This window comes from Colias eurytheme, chromosome 6 (genome assembly GCF_061535395.1).
Source record: "Colias eurytheme isolate Ceu_HAF_F1 chromosome 6, ilColEury1 Martin Lab GWU primary, whole genome shotgun sequence".
Taxonomy (NCBI): domain Eukaryota; kingdom Metazoa; phylum Arthropoda; class Insecta; order Lepidoptera; family Pieridae; genus Colias; species Colias eurytheme.
The window spans coordinates 3,758,625-3,779,647 of record NC_142985.1 but is presented as its reverse complement, the minus strand read 5'-3'; the positions used below and the strand labels follow the sequence as shown (position 1 = coordinate 3,779,647).

At 41.2% G+C, this 21,023-nt stretch overlaps 1 protein-coding gene across 3 annotated transcripts; it reads left to right on the top strand.

Annotated features, from left to right (window-relative positions):
- The first annotated feature begins 185 nt into the window (after nt 1-185).
- stau (double-stranded RNA-binding protein Staufen) lies at nt 186-19,703 on the top strand. 3 transcript variants are annotated; one of them, XM_090102562.1, is made up of 17 exons: nt 186-324; nt 406-563; nt 2,484-2,640; nt 4,717-4,870; nt 6,013-6,218; nt 6,486-6,587; nt 6,972-7,098; nt 7,499-7,697; nt 8,127-8,269; nt 8,511-8,641; nt 11,612-11,812; nt 12,264-12,510; nt 13,200-13,303; nt 13,760-13,850; nt 14,094-14,215; nt 14,924-15,078; nt 17,756-19,703. In XM_090102562.1, exons 2-17 carry the CDS (start codon nt 421-423, stop codon nt 17,817-17,819), a joined length of 2,346 nt encoding a protein of 781 aa, XP_089958688.1. In that variant the 5' UTR covers nt 186-324; nt 406-420; the 3' UTR covers nt 17,820-19,703. The 3 variants fall into 3 exon arrangements, with proteins under 3 accessions (XP_089958688.1, XP_089958686.1, XP_089958685.1); XM_090102560.1 differs by lacking the exon at nt 17,756-19,703 and having other exon boundaries at nt 406-545; nt 14,924-16,026; XM_090102559.1 differs by lacking the exon at nt 17,756-19,703 and having other exon boundaries at nt 13,212-13,303; nt 14,924-16,026.
- The last annotated feature ends 1,320 nt before the right edge of the window (nt 19,704-21,023 follow it).

Sequence of the window (21,023 nt, the reverse complement as noted above, 5' to 3'; positions counted from 1 at the left end):
AACATTTTTTCTAAAGGTTTTGAGATTATGAATGATTTAAGAAACAAAAATACTGAATACTTTCAAATTAATCATATCCGGTATAAAATTGGGCTAAATTCAACTAGAATAGACTGTATTGAATTTTGAAATGACGGGATTGTCATCATGACTATGATCATTAAGTCATAAGTGGCAACATTAACACTTTTTAACATGGCCGCATGTTGAACGAAACGATTTTCTTTACTGTTTGCCAAATAAACATAAAATCGGTGTTATTTGAGGCGGATATATGTTGATCGGCGTGCTGAAGTTTAAAACAAACAGTTAAACATATAGTCGGTAAGGAATTTATCCACTAACTCAGTGAAAACAAATTGTAGGGTAAATGTTTTTACGAAACAAAATTTGTTTGTGTCATAGGCAGCGATCGTTAAGATGATGCATCACCCGAACATGCATCATCAGCCAATGTCTGGGCATCCGCCCCAACACCTCCCAGGTCACCAGGGCATGCCTGCACATCATCAAATGCCGCCGCATCAAATGCACAGAGAGAACAGGCACGTAACGTTGACTAGGTAACGTTCGGCTTTTTATTATTTTGTTTTGCTACTCACATAAACAGCTTATTTCTTTTTAATTTGCATTAAACTATTAATATAATTTCAAATTATGAGTCTATTAAATTAATGTGTGTGGTGTCGATGTAATCTATCTAATCAAATATCTAATACCATACTTAGTTCAATACGTGACATGTCCACAAAACACAAATTCGGCGCTAAATAAAAACAGACAGTATAGTTGGTTCAAAGAAGAAATAATTTTTCCCGATATTACATTTTTTAAATATGTAACTTTCCATTAAATTTATTGAAATAATTTAAATTCCCCATTTATGCCATTTGAATTTTGAATTTTTTTTTTTTTGGGACATTTGAAGAAGATGTCTACTTTTGTTATTTATTTAATTTCAACTTACCTATGTGAATGATCCTTAAAAAAAATATGGGCTCTGTTTTTTCCTTCAGTATATTGTTCAACTTATAAATATACTCTCTGAAACATTTTATCCAATTTAATATACCTAATTCAAAGATAAAAGTTAATATTCAAATATAAAAAGCCCTGTGTATCATAACAGTCCAGTATCTAATAAGACTTTATCAATTCCATGAATGATGAATTTAATAAAACCTTCTTAGCTTTTATTCAATTCAAATACTTATTTATTCTAATTTATTTTTAATTTAGAATAATCCTACATTCAATCTGCCTAAAATCCCCTTAAGTACACATTATGTCAAATAATACAAGGTGTATCTTGCTTTTTATATCTTACTTGAGATTTGAAGAATGGTTCACTCAAACATTGGCACTGTTCAATGAAAATAAAATCCCTCTGTTTTATCCAGTCTATAGACCGGCGGCGGCATTCATATGCAAATTATGTGTAATTTGTTGATATGTGGAGGGTCCTTTGCGGCTCTCTTTGTTACTTAAACTGGTCATGAATGGAACATATGACTGCAGCTTTGATCCAAGCTGATCGAACACTGAGTTTTGTGTTCAGCCTGATATATAGCGTCTATTGAACGAACGGCCAGTTGGAATAACAGTACCACAGCAGGCTCCTCTCTAAACGGTCCCCTTGAAAGACTTTCGAATTTCTCATGGACATTTTATACAAGACTAGTGAAATTGTGCAAGGTTTCTATTTTATTTTTAGTATTGTTACTGAGTGAATTTCTAGTTGTGATTGTGAAAATGGAGTAGAATTTTGTATATTACTATGTGGTGTGACATGTGTTTGTTCAAATTAAATAACCTGATTATTGAAGAAAATTATCATTTAAATTATTGATAGTTTTATTGACAGGTAATGAAATTATTAGACAAATGCAAAATGAAAAATGTTTTAATTTGCGGTTTGAATTCTAAATTTGGAAATAGTTCCTTGATTTTCTTGAGATGTTTTTTTCACAGTTCTTAATAATAATATGTTCATTTTGATATTACCAGCAATGATATATAATTACAGTTTTGATTAAGTCAAGTAATTTTAGTGCATGCTAGAATTGCTTTAATTCCACATCTCCACATGTTATAGAAATGCCTAGTGTATTTACGATTATTAACATATATGTATTGTTAGATTACTGAATGTAAAAGTGTCTGAATGTGTGTAAAGTAAAATCATTAAATCAGTCTCAGACCACAGTTGTATAGTGAAACCAGTAAGGTTTTTTGGACTTTTGACTTGATAACGTTTTTAAAATCGTTTTAGTCAGGTGACATGTTCAGTAACTTGTGTCACACCAAAACCTCACGAGCGCGATCGCAGGTATAACGAGAGAGAGACAGACCGACCTCCCGTCTCATATCGAGCGCTGCCACCAATAAGACATTATCACGTAAAAATCTCGATCGTAAACCTACTTTACAAACAACCAATTTTTGCAAGTGAGTACCAAGTTTAAAGTGTAGTGTACACACAGAGTACCACTGGGTCCGTCAGCGGGCGGCAACATGGGCGCGCACGGGCAGATGAGCGGCATGGGCGCGATGCCGGTGCACCACCCGCCGGCGCAGCGCCCGCCGCACCCCATACGCGCCATGCACCACCCGCCAGCACAACACCACAATGTGCCACCGGTGATTGCTTTTTTATTACAATTATCATATAATTTACATGTCTTTTTTTTTTTGGTCCGCTAACTGGACGTTCCAACATTTAGAAATAGTGAAAATACAATCACAATCATTGTGACTTTTAGTTGGACGGCCTTCTAGGAGCGAACACAACATGCAACAATTATAAACCTACACTTATAGCAATAATTAAAAATAACAATTAAATCAATTAAAATGTTAGAATGTTAGAAGGTTCTTAAAGTATATTCTTAAAGTATATTACATAGCAGGCCTGCCTGGCTACCCTGGCAGCGACGGCTATGTAAGAGTCGTGACGCTTATAACCAAAAATGGTTTCATGAAACGGCCCGTTGTTAAGTTATGTAGGTTACCCGTGAATGATAACGTAAATCAAATCCCTTGTACGGATATAAACAATTAACAAACTTATTAAACCCGTGCGAAATTATTAAACGTTTAGTTTTGCATCCGTTGCACTTTCTTTATAATTATTTTGTATTATGATAGCTGTAGGTCATGGTTTTATAACATAAGTAAATTACCTTAACTTAGTAACAATAGTTTTTATTTTGATCGCATTAAATACATGCAAATAATTAGAGACGATTGGTGGTTAGTTGGATATTACAATACTCAACCCTAATTCGAAGGCAATAAGGCCATGGAAAAATATATGAAATACCCAGATAAGATTTGTGGAAGAATACAATCGCGATCATATTGCTACGGAGTCATGTTGCTCGGCACGAAGCGAGCGAATAATAGCCTGTTAATGACTCAATGTAAACAATAATATACAATTAAACATATACAGCCTCTACAAATGATATCTCTCGTAAGCATAACATCAAGATTAAGATCAAGAATATCAAGGAATTATTTAATACATGAAAATGCTGATCCAATCAAGTAGGTAATACTACGCTGCGATACATATATTATTTCCTACCCTGGACTCGGTGGATAATGTTTGCAAGCGGTTAGCGGTTCCAGTGCAGCAGCAGGCGCGCGGCCCTGGCGCGGCCGGCTCCGGTGAGCCTGGCCCTCCATTCCACAGTGAAAGTGCAGTATAGTGTAAACAAATTGAATGTTCTAGTGTTATAGTGTGTACCTAATGGTGAAACAGACACCTAGCTTTAGTGTTTCCGTAGAATATTTAATCTGTATAAGTTATAGTTTAAGAAATAATTATGTACTACTAATCATGGGGTTCACTATAATTAAGAAAAAATTGTTATCACCTTGTATCATGGGGTCACCTCATCTCATACTAACCCTCATCTTTCCCGCCCGGGAATATGTACGAGCAAGCACGTCCAAAGTGCAACAAGGCGCTTTGCTTGCAAATTGTATCCAACATTTTACACTTTATATTAAATTAAAATCAGTTCATCGTCGACGGTCATTAAGAGTACCTCGCGTGACTCATCCATCCATTATATAGTTATTATATTCAGTTTAATACAAGTTTTATATACATAGTTTAAATAACTCTTTTATTTCAATATTAATTAATCATACACACGTACGGGATAGGCCCGTACATTGATTGTACATGTTAAACTGTAAAATGACGTATAGTTATGGTATATATTGAAAAGGACAGTCAACTTGTGAAATACAATCAAATTGCAGACAAGTTGTAACATGAAAAATATATTCATTGGAGCTTTAAACAGACAGAATTTTGTACCTTGAACAAGTTGTGTGGTGTACTATTCACATGTTTTTCAAATTACTTACATATTTTCAAGTATTTGTTTTTTTTTATTTTGTTTGTTTGTATATTTATTTATTTATTTAATGTAATGTTACATTTTTGTTAGTTTCGTATCATAATCTGTGTGTACATCTATAATTCTATAATAAGAATATAAAGCTGAAGAGTTTGTTTGTTTGAACGCGCTAATCTCGGGAACTACTGGTCCGATTTGAAAAATTCTTTCGATGTTAGATAGCCCATTTATCGAGGAAGGTTAGGCTATATATCATCACGCTACGACCAACAGGGGTGGAGCCACGCGGGTGAAACGGCGAAGCGCAGCTAGTTATTAATAAATGTGTATATGTACGCAGCAAACGCGTCCACTCCGGCGGCCGTACCCGATGAACAGCGGCTACGGGCCCGCGGGCCCGCCCGTGCCGCCGTTCGCGCACGCGCCGCCCGCGCACGCGCACAACGACGCCGCGCACACGCCGCACACACCGCACACCACACATCAGACCACTGGTATGTGGAGTTGATAATTAATTATTATGTACCCATTTGTGGGACTCAGATTCTTTTTATGATAAATAATGCTATTCCTGTGAATTTTTTTGAATTAAATGAATTGGTTCTAATTTATTAGCATTATCTGAAAAAAAGTGGATTTCAAAATAATGTTTATTAATGCAATATTTATATATTTACTTGCAAATAGTAAATTAAATATAAGCATTATCCGTGGGATGAATTGGCAGTGAAATCGTGATTCAAAAAATATGAGTAACATCTTTTCTTAGCATTGTGTCTTCCATTTTGAAGTGATATGGATAATATATTCAGAAATGTTTTAATTGAATAAATTGACTCCCAACCCATATTAAAATATTTAATTAAAAAAACTTTTTTGACTCTTTAAGAATAGATTACAAAATAATATAATTTTCAGATAAACTCTATTTAATGTTGAACTTTAGGTCTATGCCGACCGCCGTCGCCAATAAGACCTTTGCAGACGAAGCTAACCTCGGACTTTGGTCAGTTGTGTTTTGTACACAGTAGTAGTTATTGTGTAATGAAGAATTAGATTTTCGTTTTGATATTTTAGTTTTTTATTTTTATTTCGTTTAGTTTATTGTACCATAGTTTAGTGTTACGTTATTTTATTTGCACAATTGGTGTCAATATAGCTTTGATTTGATAGATTGCGTAGCAAATGTATTTTTGTAGTTTTTAAGTAATTGTTAGATGTCATATAATGTATTGTTGTTTATAGTTTTGTAGATTATAGTTGTAAAGAAAAAGAGTGATTTTAGATGAATATGTACACTTTTTAAATAAAGCAGTTTTCTGTAACCTAGTGCCTGGTTTATGCAAAACTCAAAGCTCTCCGTCACATTTTGTTCAATAAAGGATAACCATATTTAAAACAAATAACTTTTTTTTCTGTATAACTTTTTCTGTTCATTTTGCAATATACATCAGATACATAAAACATCCGTTTCATTGACTAATTTCCATTATAGACACTGTCTGTATCTTGCTAAACCTTGAAATGAAATGAAATGAAATCCTTCCTTATCTTTAGCCCCCACTGAGTATGAAATTCAGGAAACCACACATCATAACCAAGTAGAAACTTCTTTAACTAAAATAACCCTCCGCAGCAGTGACCCCAGTAGCACAGAGCGCGTTGCCAAGCACCGAGCCCTCTCAAGAAGAGAAGCCGGTCACATCGGGTGCGGAGGGTGACAAGGATGCGCAGGCGCAGGCGGCCGCGGGCGAGGGCGAGGCGGCCCGCCCGCAGGCCGCGGCCAACAGTAAAGAGAAGACTCCCATGTGCCTGGTCAACGAGCTGGCCAGGTACAATAAGGTAATCCACCATCTTATGTGTTTGGATTGAGCGATGAGAGGTTAGTTAGTTGACGAACGATGAACCAATAAGTGAAGTTATAGCAAGCTATATATAAATAAAGTGATCTCGTGTAGTTCACGAACTTTATTAGTATACGGTCAGAGCAATCGATTCTGACCTGTGTGTGCAATTTGTTGGTGGTGCATTATAGAATGCTCATCATGATATTTGTTTATTTCTATAATGAAACATCCGATAATAACGATAGTATGATTTGTTTTTCAGATTAAGCATCAATATCGCCTCACATCAGAGACAGGACCCGCTCACAAGAAAGTATTCACAGTAACACTCCGTTTGGGTGATACTGAGGAATATACAGCTGAGGTAAGATAAATTATTATTACATAAACTATCAAAAATTTATGAATTTGAAATATGATGATTTATTCTTGTGTCTGGGTGTAAATTATCTACATATATAAGTGTTTATTTAAAATTATATATCTATGTTTATTAGCCATTTGGTTCCCATAACACAAGCGAAAGCTTAGTATAGGATCAGATCGTGCCGTGTGTGAAAATTTTTCCAAAATATTTATTGAAGTGAAACTTCTTTATCGGGGTTGGAAAAAAATGTAGTGTAACATTTTACAAGTTGCATATAGTAAATTATTTTTTGAAAAATAAGGTTATAAAGAAGTTTCACTTCTTACGTGTGTACACTAGTACACGCATACATTTATTTATCCAATACTCTTATATGTGCAGGGGTCGTCAATAAAGCGCGCGCAGCACGCGGCGGCGAGCGCGGCGCTGGGCGGCACGCGCTACCCGCCGCCGCCGCCGCGCGCGCAGCCCTCGCACGCCGCGCACGCGCACCACCACCGACACGCTGGTACGTCTTTAATTATATTATTTTATTTGTACAAAAAAATAATTTTACATTTAGTACTAACATAATTTTGCGATTTGAAACCTTATGAGGCTTGTAATAGTACTCACGGTCGCATAAATATGTAGTGCAGGGCAATAGATTGAGCACGGCGCTATATGCGTATCTATTAATATTTTAAAGCTGAAGAGTTTGTTTGTTTGAACGCGCTAATCTCAGAAACTACTGGTCCGATTTGAAAAATTCTTTCGGTGCCATAGCCCGTTTATCAAGGAAGGTTATATAAGACTATGTATCATCACTCTAAGACCAACAGGAGCGGAGCAATGCGGGTAAAACCGCGGGGCACAGCTAGTCATATATAATCACTGTGAACACTATTGACCGCATGTGTGTTGTGCAGGCGCGGTGATGCCGACGGTGGAGCTGAACGCGCTGGCGATGAAGCTGTGCCAGCCGGCGGTGTACTCGTCGGTGCCGCCGGTGCCGGCCCGCGCGCGCGCCCGCCTGCCGCCGTACCGCCTGCCGTTCCTGCCGCCCTACGCGCCGCACGCGCCGCACCCGCCGCGCCTCATGGAGCCCGGCCCGCCGCTGCTCTATAGGTACCACGATTTCATAGTTTAAACGGTTGTTGCGCCCTGCCGGCGCGGTAACCGCGCGCGCGGTTAGCTAGTGTTGCAAGCGCATGTAAATATAGTACTGCAAAACGAGTGAGTTCTATTTAATTGAACAATATATTTTGAAAATTTATGAGTGTTGTGGGAATCAAGATAAGGTCATTACAAAAACAGAACCCTAAAAAAAGTGGAAAGAATTATATGCATTATTCTTTCTTTGTTGTTGATTTTTTGTTTTTTTGTTAAAAAATGTTTCTCCGTCAGAATCTAATTTTGAAATAAAGTGCGTCACACTTCAAATTTTGCGCGGCTGTTATTATAATATGAAGGAAAAATATGCTTCTGCCGCTCCTCTGCGCTGCCAACATCTTAAGGCGGCCTAAATATGTAATATTGTTGTTTCCCATATCCTAGGTACCGCGTGTGTGTGGGCGGGCGCGCGTGGCTCGGCGAGGGCAGCACGCCGCAGGCGGCGCGGCACGACGCGGCGGCGCGCGCGCTGCTCGACCTGCGCCCGCACCACGACCAGCCCGCGCACGCGCACACTGACAGCGCCGGTACGTGTACACGCACGCACGCATACACACATGTATACGCAATGTACACGCACACGTACATATACACGCACACGCACATATAACGCGCACGAACACGCACATATACACGCACACGCACACACAAATGTACACAGAACACCTGCCACGTGCACACGTACAAGCCAACTTTAATGTTATGGGCATGGTAATTTTGCAACAAAAATGCATAAACTTACCCAGTTTTACGAAATTTTGTCAACAGGGGAAACAGACGCAGACTTATTGAACTCGGAGGTGAAATCTCCCGTGTCGCTGGTACACGAGTTGGCTCTCAAACGGAATCTCAACGTCACATTCTCTGTCAAATCTGAAAGAGGCCCGCCACATATGCGGGTGAGTCAATATTTTGTATTCATATGAGAAGCTAACATTTTGTAAAATATATTTATATTTATTGCAACATGTGATTTTTTGATTACCTATGATAAGGAAAAAAATCTTCTCAATTTATTAAATCTTTATGCATGTTTTAGTTTATTAAAACATTCAAAACACACTTACACTTTACACTTTACAAATATGACGGAAGAAGGGGCCCAAAGGCTATTTTTAAAAAGAGTGACGTCAGCAATTCTGACGTCACCATCATCAGAGCAGACGCTCATACTCGAAGTAGAACGCCCGTGGGTATTTTTACTGCCTTTTTAATCTACGTGGAAATTATAGAGAGAGCTCCGAACGCTCCGACGGCCGGCGAGTGAATGTGCTCTGTGCCGTCGGTCGCTCGTATTTAAAGCAAACAATGACTCACAAGAATTAGTTTGAGTGTTGCCACTCGAATTTTTACAATGAATTTTCATCAGTTTTAACAAACATTAATTATTTCGCTAATTTAATTATTTCATTAGTGGTTGATTAATGAATCAACCACTTATTTAAAAAGATCAAAGTAAACTTTAGCTAGTTATAATTATTTAGTAGTTTGAGGGTAGTCGTTTATCGTCGTTGCGCCGACACGGCCATACTGACAGGCGGTGCGCGCTCTGCACCAGCCTCGTTGTAAATGTCTCGTTGTAAAAGCAGGTCACTAATACGCTGGACTGACCAAGTGAAATCTGCTATAGGAATTTGTGTATCAGACTGCACCAGACAGTCTAGTAACAGGAAGACATGGTGGGAGATCGTGCGGAAAGCTGTGTCCGCCTCCACTACCAATGTGGATGTCTCAACGTGACCACGACCACTCTGCCAAGAGTGAATCGACAAAGAAGAAGAGAACGATTCTCGGTGTATTTTGTGTCGGTTCTCGGAGAGTCTCGAAGGTTCTCGTAGATTTCTCGGAGGTTCTCGTAGATTTTAAGTCTAACACGGCCATACTGACAATCGTACGTCCTCGTACGCCTTTTCTCGTATTACAACACTACGGTAGTTCATCTCGGGATTTCTAAAACACACTGCCTCGGCCACACTGACCTTTCAGAATACTGAACACTCCACATGACAGACACAGTCCGTTCGCGTATCATGTGATCAACACCTACTCATTTGTGATATAGGCAGATTCTCGAAGGTTCTCGTAGATTTCTCGGAGGTTCTCGTAGATTTATGCTTATCACAAAGAGAGGCGCAGCTCAGATAACACACACAATTCCTTCGATGAACTACACTCCCGTTACAATTATCCACGTAACAAACTTTTACTTTACACAACGCACGAAAAAACACAAACGCCAGTATGCCGTTACAAAACTACGTAAACGTTAACATTTAATAAAACCGGCCAAGTGCGAGTCGGGCTCGCGCACAAAGGGTTCCGTAGCAGCAAATATAATAAATTACAGTTAAATCAACCTATCTCAAAAACTATAAGAGATACTTTGATCAAACCAAAAATCGTTGAAAGAGTTAATTAGCATGCATCACCTCTATTTTTTTTAGAATTTTATACCCCGTAGTTATAAAAATAGAGGGGGGGGGACATACTTTTTACGACTTTGAGAGCTGATATCTCAAAAACCGTTCACTTTAAGAAAAATGTTTTTTAGAAAACTTTATATCATTTTAAAAGACCTTTCCATTGATACCCCACACGGGTATGTACATCGAAAAAAAAAATTTCATCCCTCAGTTACATGTATGGGGGGCCCCACCCCCAATTCTTTTTTTTACTATTTAGTGTCATATTTTTGTAGCGGTTCATACAACACATATTCCCATCAAATTTCATCACTGTAGTACTTATAGTTTCCGAGTAAATCGGCTGTGACAGACGGACAGACGGACAGACGGACAGACGGACATGACGAAACTATAAGGGTTCCGTTTTTGCCATTTTGGCTACGGAACCCTAAAAATAGAGAGCTTGAATTCTATCCAACTTCTGATGACGGAAGAAGGGGCCCAAAGGCTATTTTTAAAAAGAGTGACGTCAGCAATTCTGACGTCACCATCATCAGAGCAGACGCTCATACTCGAAGTAGAACGCCCGTGGGTATTTTTACTGCCTTTTTAATCTACGTGGAAATTATAGAGAGAGCTCCGAACGCTCCGACGGCCGGCGAGTGAATGTGCTCTGTGCCGTCGGTCGCTCGTATTTAAAGCAAACAATGACTCACAAGAATTAGTTTGAGTGTTGCCACTCGAATTTTTACAATGAATTTTCATCAGTTTTAACAAACATTAATTATTTCGCTAATTTAATTATTTCATTAGTGGTTGATTAATGAATCAACCACTTATTTAAAAAGATCAAAGTAAACTTTAGCTAGTTATAATTATTTAGTAGTTTGAGGGTAGTCGTTTATCGTCGTTGCGCCGACAAATATGTATTTTTATTAAGAATAAAAAAAAATCGATCACGACGCAGACAACGTGGGTTCGAATTTCAGCTATTCTTTAAAAATATATATTTTAATTTTCTCTAAAGTATTTTGTTTCAATAGGTATTTTATCTCCATTATTACTGATTCAAAATTGTACTTTAAATAAGTGAAATTTTCGTTCACAAAAAACATACCTAACACATTTCTTTCTCTCCAACTCATTTTTAATTCATCGGAATTCTGGGCCGACATTCGCAAACAAACAGCTTCTCTTTTAATGAGAGTGCGGGGTAGTTCTAACAGTATTATAAGGACCATCGCGGAGGATGTAAGTGCGCCAATCATGAGACACTTGATGCGCACACTTGTTGCGTCAAAGCGACATGTCTACGCGTAGAGTGTCTTATGGTGGATTTAGTTTTTAGATGTAATTTTACTAACATTAATACTTAGGTTTATTTTTTTTTACTAACAAAGGGATCTGCGATATCCGAATTTTTGATGCTAAATAAATAAATAAAATAATTCAATCACATCGCAGGTGTTCATAACGGTGTGTAAAGTGGGTGAAATGGAGACGGAGGGCGAGGGCAACGGCAAGAAGGTGTCGAAGCGGCGCGCGGCGGAGCGCATGCTGGACGAGATGCGGCGCCGCTGGCCCGCCGCCGCGCTGCGCCCGCGCGCGCTGCCCGACAAGCGCAAGCACCCGCCCGCCAAGAAGAAACCCAGGAACTTGATTAAGGTACGCGTGTGGACAGTTTTAAAGCATACATGTTAAATAAAATTGATTGTTTCGGCTGCATTTGCAAAATAACAATTCGCGAGGCTGTTATAATGATATTTGCAGTTAAGTGCAATAAGTATAGCCACCTAATCTATAAATATCTAATTCCTTTATATTAAGAAAATGCTCATATTTTTTACCTGTTGTTTTACCATTATTTCTTAAAGCAGCATTAATTCAAGTCTGGATAAATGACACAAATATATAGGTCGCCTAGCGTCATCACTTTTCCACACTGGAATAAATACTTTTGAATTTTGTTTTCAGTATTACAATATTACATGTTCGAATTTCGATTATAATCTTTTTCTATTCTCTGAAATTTTTCGTTTATAAAGCATTAGAATTAGAATGCCATAAATCTCAATATCAAATGTAGCATGTCAATAATGTACTATGTAATGTGCAGGAGGGCATGTCGGGCGGCGCGCTGCCGGAAGGCACCGCAGTCCCAGCGGGCGGCGCTACAGACAACCCGATCTCCCGCCTGGCCGTCGCGCGGCACGCAGCTCGCGCCCGCTCGCCGCAGTACCGCGTGCTGGAGGAGCGCGGTGCGGCCCGCCGGCGCGAGTTCCTCGTGCAGTGCGACGCGCCGCCGCACTCCGCGACCGGCCTCGGGCCCAACAAGAAGACGGCCAAGCGACGCGCCGCGCACAGTGCGTATACACGTAGATTTATCATTGAGATAATATTACTACGTATGGAAGAGACACGAACAAAATCTGTGCACCATTTTTTTGCTCTAACTAAGTTTTAAAAATTATTATCTAGTTATGTACTTATACCGATAAAAGTTATTCCTTTGCACTTTTCCGTATTATTTGTGCAATATCGTAACACACACGAAGGCATATTTGATGCGTTTCACTTTAAAACAAATAAAAAATGAGCGTGCAGTTACGCCATATGGCGTATGTTGAGCGGAACATAAGTGATGTAGGCGGTGTCGTCTCCATATGTATATCTCAATGAGATTTATTGCGGCCTTACACGTGCATGCAGAAAAGAAATGCAAGTTTCAAAACTACTGATATTAAACAATAGACCGGTTGGACAGTGTGAACTATCGACACTATTGTAGGATCAGGGATGGGCTGCATGGCCGTACCAATACGGAACAACAATATGTCTGCTTGTAAAACTAAACTCATTACCAGTAATCACAATATCTACATTACAGAAATTTTAATTATGTGTAAGACTTATTTACACATAAAAAACTAACCATAAGAAGTGCTTTTGCGAATGCGTTATTATTAACAAATCTACTAACTGGCGACGAAAAAGTGGATATTTTCCACCCGTAAAATGTTCGATTAGCTCAAGGATAGGATAATTTTTACAGACGTACTTTTAGCGATGGAGATGGCGAGCGGTGAGCCCGGCGCTGTGACCAGTGCGGACGGTGCTAACGGGGATGTTAAACCTAGCGGGGAAGTTAAACGGAAGGTAATAAGATAAAAAACGATAATTATTCAAAAAAATGTATGCGTGTACTAGAGTACACACGTAAGAAGTGAAACTTCTTTATGACCTTAAAAATGTCACGAGTATGGCTTAACGCAAAAATGTCACGCGTACGGCGTAACGCAAAAATGTTACACTAAATTTTTGTCCAACCCCGATAAAGAATTTTCACTTCAATAATGCAGTATATAAATTACTACAACAACAATGAAGAGAATCTAGCCAAACATATTATATTAAAATGTCACCTGTAAACTGTCAAATACAGGTAATTAGAATACATTTTTGAAGTGGTAGTTTAATATGTTATTCAACGAATAACTCCAAGGATTGAAAAATCAGCCCTAAAATGAATATTTTACACACAGACAGTTTTGGATAAAAATATATAAAATGTGTTTTACAACAAATTTTTGAATTTGTGTGTTTATGTTTTAGGAAAATGAGGGTAGTGACATGCGACAACCCGTGCCAGGAGTGCTTATGGTGGACTATCACGCGAGAACCGGACAACCGGCACAGACTAACGGTAAAATAAAATTTTTTTTTGCAAAATTTCGTTGTGTGCTGTGCATATTTATAGGACTTTTAGTATTGTGTAAATAACCATAATATCGAACACAAAATAAAATTAAAATAACTTGTCAATTGTCCCTTAGATGTGATAGCATTCAACCAATCTAACAAGCCCTTTACTTTGTATGTACAGAAAAAATAAAAAAAACCGCCATTCTTTTTGACTTCTTTTATACAACAAGAAAATTGTTATCAGGTGTGAACGTGAGCGAGTCGAGCGCGACCGGCGGCGGCGGCAGCTCGCCCGGCGCCAAGGATCAGCTGATGTACCTCGCGCAGCTGCTCGGCTTCACCGTGCAGTTCTCGGACTTCCCTAAGGTACGTGTTTATCTTATTTATTTAATTTATTTTACCTGGCATGTGGTTTTAAATTGAGATAGTAATAAAACCGGCCAAGTGCGAGTCGGGCTCGCGCACAAAGGGTTCCGTAGCAGCAAATATAATAAATTACAGTTAAATCAACCTATCTCAAAAACTATAAGAGATACTTTGATCAAACCAAAAATCGTTGAAAGAGTTAATTAGCATGCATCACCTCTATTTTTTTTAGAATTTTATACCCCGTAGTTATAAAAATAGAGGGGGGGGGACATACTTTTTACGACTTTGAGAGCTGATATCTCAAAAACCGTTCACTTTAAGAAAAATGTTTTTTAGAAAACTTTATATCATTTTAAAAGACCTTTCCATTGATACCCCACACGGGTATGTACATCGAAAAAAAAAATTTCATCCCTCAGTTACATGTATGGGGGGCCCCACCCCCAATTCTTTTTTTTACTATTTAGTGTCATATTTTTGTAGCGGTTCATACAACACATATTCCCATCAAATTTCATCACTGTAGTACTTATAGTTTCCGAGTAAATCGGCTGTGACAGACGGACAGACGGACAGACGGACAGACGGACATGACGAAACTATAAGGGTTCCGTTTTTGCCATTTTGGCTACGGAACCCTAAAAATAGTAATGATTTAAGAACATTTTGTGTTCATTAATTAATTAACAATGTGTGTGTGCGCAGCGCAACCACGGCGAGTACCTGTCGCTGGTGTCGCTGTCGACGGAGCCGCCGGTGATGTGCCACGGGGGCGGAGCCTCCACCGCGCTCTCGCACGAGCAGTGCGCGCGCGCCGCACTCCGCGCGCTCGCGCTCATGGGGCTCGACGCGCCCGCCACGTACGTGCTCACATACATACACACATAGCACCGCCGGTGATGTGCCACGGGGGCGGAGCCTCCACCGCGCTCTCGCACGAGCAGTGCGCGCGCGCCGCACTCCGCGCGCTCGCGCTCATGGGGCTCGACGCGCCCGCCACGTACGTGCTCACATACATACACACATAGCACCGCCGGTGATGTGCCACGGGGGCGGAGCCTCCACCGCGCTCTCGCACGAGCAGTGCGCGCGCGCCGCACTCCGCGCGCTCGCGCTCATGGGGCTCGACGCGCCCGCCACGTACGTGCTCACATACATACACACATAGCACCGCCGGTGATGTGCCACGGGGGCGGAGCCTCCACCGCGCTCTCGCACGAGCAGTGCGCGCGCGCCGCACTCCGCGCGCTCGCGCTCATGGGGCTCGACGCGCCCGCCACGTACGTGCTCACATACATACACACATAGCACCGCCGGTGATGTGCCACGGGGGCGGAGCCTCCACCGCGCTCTCGCACGAGCAGTGCGCGCGCGCCGCACTCCGCGCGCTCGCGCTCATGGGGCTCGACGCGCCCGCCACGTACGTGCTCACATACATACACACATAGCACCGCCGGTGATGTGCCACGGGGGCGGAGCCTCCACCGCGCTCTCGCACGAGCAGTGCGCGCGCGCCGCACTCCGCGCGCTCGCGCTCATGGGGCTCGACGCGCCCGCCACGTACGTGCTCACATACATACACACATAGCACCGCCGGTGATGTGCCACGGGGGCGGAGCCTCCACCGCGCTCTCGCACGAGCAGTGCGCGCGCGCCGCACTCCGCGCGCTCGCGCTCATGGGGCTCGACGCGCCCGCCACGTACGTGCTCACATACATACACACATAGCACCGCCGGTGATGTGCCACGGGGGCGGAGCCTCCACCGCGCTCTCGCACGAGCAGTGCGCGCGCGCCGCACTCCGCGCGCTCGCGCTCATGGGGCTCGACGCGCCCGCCATGTACGTGCTCACATACATACACACATAGCACCGCCGGTGATGTGCCACGGGGGCGGAGCCTCCACCGCGCTCTCGCACGAGCAGTGCGCGCGCGCCGCACTCCGCGCGCTCGCGCTCATGGGGCTCGACGCGCCCGCCACGTACGTGCTCACATACATACACACATAGCACCGCCGGTGATGTGCCACGGGGGCGGAGCCTCCACCGCGCTCTCGCACGAGCAGTGCGCGCGCGCCGCACTCCGCGCGCTCGCGCTCATGGGGCTCGACGCGCCCGCCACGTACGTGCTCACATACATACACACATAGCACCGCCGGTGATGTGCCACGGGGGCGGAGCCTCCACCGCGCTCTCGCACGAGCAGTGCGCGCGCGCCGCACTCCGCGCGCTCGCGCTCATGGGGCTCGACGCGCCCGCCACGTACGTGCTCACATACATACACACATAGCACCGCCGGTGATGTGCCACGGGGGCGGAGCCTCCACCGCGCTCTCGCACGAGCAGTGCGCGCGCGCCGCACTCCGCGCGCTCGCGCTCATGGGGCTCGACGCGCCCGCCACGTACGTGCTCACATACATACACACATAGCACCGCCGGTGATGTGCCACGGGGGCGGAGCCTCCACCGCGCTCTCGCACGAGCAGTGCGCGCGCGCCGCACTCCGCGCGCTCGCGCTCATGGGGCTCGACGCGCCCGCCACGTACGTGCTCACATACATACACACATAGCACCGCCGGTGATGTGCCACGGGGGCGGAGCCTCCACCGCGCTCTCGCACGAGCAGTGCGCGCGCGCCGCACTCCGCGCGCTCGCGCTCATGGGGCTCGACGCGCCCGCCACGTACGTGCTCACATACATACACACATAGCACCGCCGGTGATGTGCCACGGGGGCGGAGCCTCCACCGCGCTCTCGCACGAGCAGTGCGCGCGCGCCGCACTCCGCGCGCTCGCGCTCATGGGGCTCGACGCGCCCGCCACGTACGTGCTCACATACATACACACATAGCACCGCCGGTGATGTGCCACGGGGGCGGAGCCTCCACCGCGCTCTCGCACGAGCAGTGCGCGCGCGCCGCACTCCGCGCGCTCGCGCTCATGGGGCTCGACGCGCCCGCCACGTACGTGCTCACATACATACACACATAGCAGCCGCCGGTGAAGTGCCACGCGCATTGGTTAATAGCTACCCCAAAAACCATGAAAATGACCACCATGACGAAAAGATGTAAAATTTTCGTCGGCGCCATCTTGGATTTTAGTTTTGACCTCATATGGGCGATAGCTTCCCAAAAAACCACCCACATTTGCAAATGTGTTTGCTCCTTAGGAAAAGTTCAGATTTTCTCTAAATCTAATTTATTTAATTCCGATTTCCGACCGTATCTCAGAATAACATACATATTTTTCTAAGAATTGTATACAATGCCGGATTTAATACATTGCTGGTAACATAATATGTATGATAATTCTTAAAAAAAGTATTTTAAACATTTCTTAAAAAGCTTAAATATTGCATACAATTCCTAGAGGTTTTGTAAAACACTCACACTTTTTTAAGTTAACGCAGATTTGTGACACCGTCCTTAAATCAAGGAAAGCCTTTTTAAAATTAATTATATGTAGTAAAATATTTTTTTTTAGGTTTTTCAGCTTCGATATGATATTGTATATTTAAATAAATATAATATGTTCCAGAATGCAGAACTTGCCGGGCTCGGGCGCCAAGGCGAGCGTGATCAGCAACGGCATCTCCGAGTGAGCCGCGCCGCGAATATTGACATTGTTTCTGATTCTGCAATATTTAGCTAAGTGTGAATATTTCACAGCGCGAAACGCTAACGTTCGGGACGACAACACCACATTATGTATTGACAGCATTTAACATTTAACGATTTCCAGCTATGACATATTCACAATCATATTTATTTGATCTCGGGCCTTGCAACAACTATTAGACTTTTATTCGAGCGTTTCCTATTATGTTAGTGCCTAATGTATATATTTTTTTGTTATTATACGATCTGTTTTAGTCAAACACGAACAGTTTACTCACAAATTATGTATTTATATTTCGAATTTTGAGCGCGAATAAGTCGAACGATCTTCGTTTATTAACAACGTATGTAACTAATTAGGTTATGTTTATTATAGTTTATCTCTAGTGATAATCGCACGTCGTGCAGCTATATCGATAAGGTGTGGCATTTAAATGAAATTATATAGGAATTAATAGACGAAAAAATGAAGCTGCGTAGCCAAAGTATTACGGGAATCGGACTACGTAACGGCAAAATATAAAATTGATGTAGCGGTGACATTAGCTATAGTTTATAGAAATATCAGAGTGGTCACTTTGTATTAAAATGCGTATAACTAGGAATCATATCAAAATCAGAGGCATATGGAAGTGGCCACTCTGGAGTGTGACGGTGTGACGTCACGCGTCGTTGCGCAGTCCGCCCGTTGTTGCATCATGCGGCCATGGTGACACGTTAAGCCTTGTATCCACTTGAGCATGCTCAGGCGAATGAGCCGCTCATTCGCCTGAGCATGCTCAAGTGGAAACAAGGCTTTAGGTTAGACTTTAGCTCAAGCTGGCAGTCGCCGCAGTCCGTGTCGGCGCAAGGAGTGCGGCGACTAGCCGTGTGGCCTCGATTTTTAACTGCGACCCTACGCTATGAAATGTGTAATTTATAATTAGGATACGATCCGTAATAAACACTTAATTTACGCCCCTAATCGTCTTAGGTAGGTTCGAGGTTGGCTCGGGAAATCGCTGGCGCAAGACGCTGTTTTATTTGTTGAAAATGTTACAAAGATAACATTAAATAATAAAATAGCCGGGACTAAGAGAATGGAATCCAAATTGCCAAATAGTTCGCGTTGTTTATGATCTTGTATTTTTATACATAAATTATCTTTACCAGTTCATATGCGTGAACTCATATTGTCTGAATATATTAAATAAAATAAATTTATATCGAGGGTTCATTTTTATATCACATGATATACAGATCCCGTAAAAGCACGCTTTTGGGAATATATTTCCGATTTATATGAGTAAAGGTGATTTCTTGAGCTATCCTTCGACATAAGGTAATGTTGCTTGTTAACTTTGACTAATCTATTGTATGTGTACTATTTCTGTTTAGAATAAATGGACTATTGCGCGTAAATATGTGCTTTATCAGTACACTTGATCGGTAATGTTATAGTTTTTATTTATTTAGATTTACTGTTGTTATAATTAGCCCGAAGGGACCCGATCATTTGTAGGATACCGATTGTACATTTCATTGTTATGGGTCCGAATCATGTTTAAACATTAAGATGTTATACATAAGTGTTTCACTGTGAATACGCTCCATGAAATCAAATTTTGTGCATACGATTTTAAATCGAGGCCATTGGTACAATTTCTTCATGTTGAATGTTGCACAAGTAACAAAGCATAAAGAAATTCACAATCGTTATAATTAACTGAGAAAACGCCACAAGGGCATTGAAAAGTTTTTCTTTATTTATTTTGTTCTAAGTAACTAATATTTTTTATTATATATATGTGTGGAGCAAGTCCCAGCTGAACTTCGTGCTGTTAGCAATTGTGTAAACGTTAAAAAACAATAAAGCGAAATATTAAAAATATTTTTGTTTCATTTATATTCCTCAAACCCTTTTTTTAATTGTTGTCCTTCTTCTCCGGTACCACCAGATCAAAAATAAGATGTGTAATGTTTAGTTTATCTTACAATAACAAAGATAATGTAAGAAATGTATTTCCAATGCAATTCCTTACCATAGAGATACCATATAAATATAGAAATCCTAGCTGCGGCCGAATTTACTTAGACTTGTTTGATAATGTATACCTGGAGATGCATTTTCATCGAAAATAAACAATAAACATCATTTTGCCTCATCATTATCAACCCATTCAATTATTTGTTCTTGGGTCTGGGTGTTATTATCTATATATGTATATATTTATTAAATATTATATTTATCGTCGCCTATAGTTGAGCCATTTTAATAGGCAACATTTGACAGTTCAACAAAATTCAAATTTCAACAACGTAACCTAGTAACGACAACATAGAATAACATGATATTTCTTTCTGTTAGATCTGCACATTTGCTTAACTTTTTTCAACTTCAATAACGATTACATATTTATAATAATAATGACCGATACAAGTAATTTTAAGATTTCTTTTTACTGATGAACCATTCTAAACATAATAAACAATTTCTGAATTGAAGAACTGACGTCGCTACAATTTTGTGTCAATAAACCTTTTTTCTTTTTAAATACCAGAGATGTTACTCTAAAAATCGAGATCTGACATCTAGAATCGAATGCATTGATTACTTGTGAACAAAAATCATCATAAATTAATAAATTCGATTTACAAATGTTTCAAATCCGTATCGATTAATTCACTTTAATCGATGTTTTTAAGCAGGTTACCTCTCTTCGAAGATAAAATTGATAGACGTCAAATGTTGCCTATTAAATTCGCTCAACTATAGTACCCACAACACAAGCCTTAATTGAGCTTACTGTGGGACTAGGTCGATTTGTGTAATAATGTCCTATAATATTTTTTATTTATTTGTTTATTTATATTTATTCAATGAATTCAGTAAATTCGCGTGCTAAACTCGGTTCATGTCCAAAAATGTTTCATGTAACATTTTTGGATATTTCTCGTTTTATTTTTAAAAAGTTATTATTGTCATTTTACTCATTAGGTATAGAACTTTCAATATTAGTTTAAAGTTTTTTGATATCTGTAAAGCGCGTCACACACGGTGAAGATACTATAATATTTTATCTTAAGATACTGTTATATTTTATATTACAGTATCTTAACGCTTCCGGTATCAGCGTTCGGACCATCATTTTTCTTTTTGTCATTGCGTACCACCCACCCCTGTAGAACCGCCATCCTGTTACAAATGA

Coding starts and splice junctions, on each gene's coding strand:
- stau (XM_090102562.1), top strand. CDS start 421: ATGATGCATCACCCGAACATGCATCATCAGCCAATGTCTGGGCATCCG. Junction 11,813..12,263: donor AACCCAGGAACTTGATTAAG/GTACGCGTGTGG, acceptor TGTAATGTGCAG/GAGGGCATGTCGGGCGGCGC. Junction 13,851..14,093: donor ACAACCGGCACAGACTAACG/GTAAAATAAAAT, acceptor AATTGTTATCAG/GTGTGAACGTGAGCGAGTCG.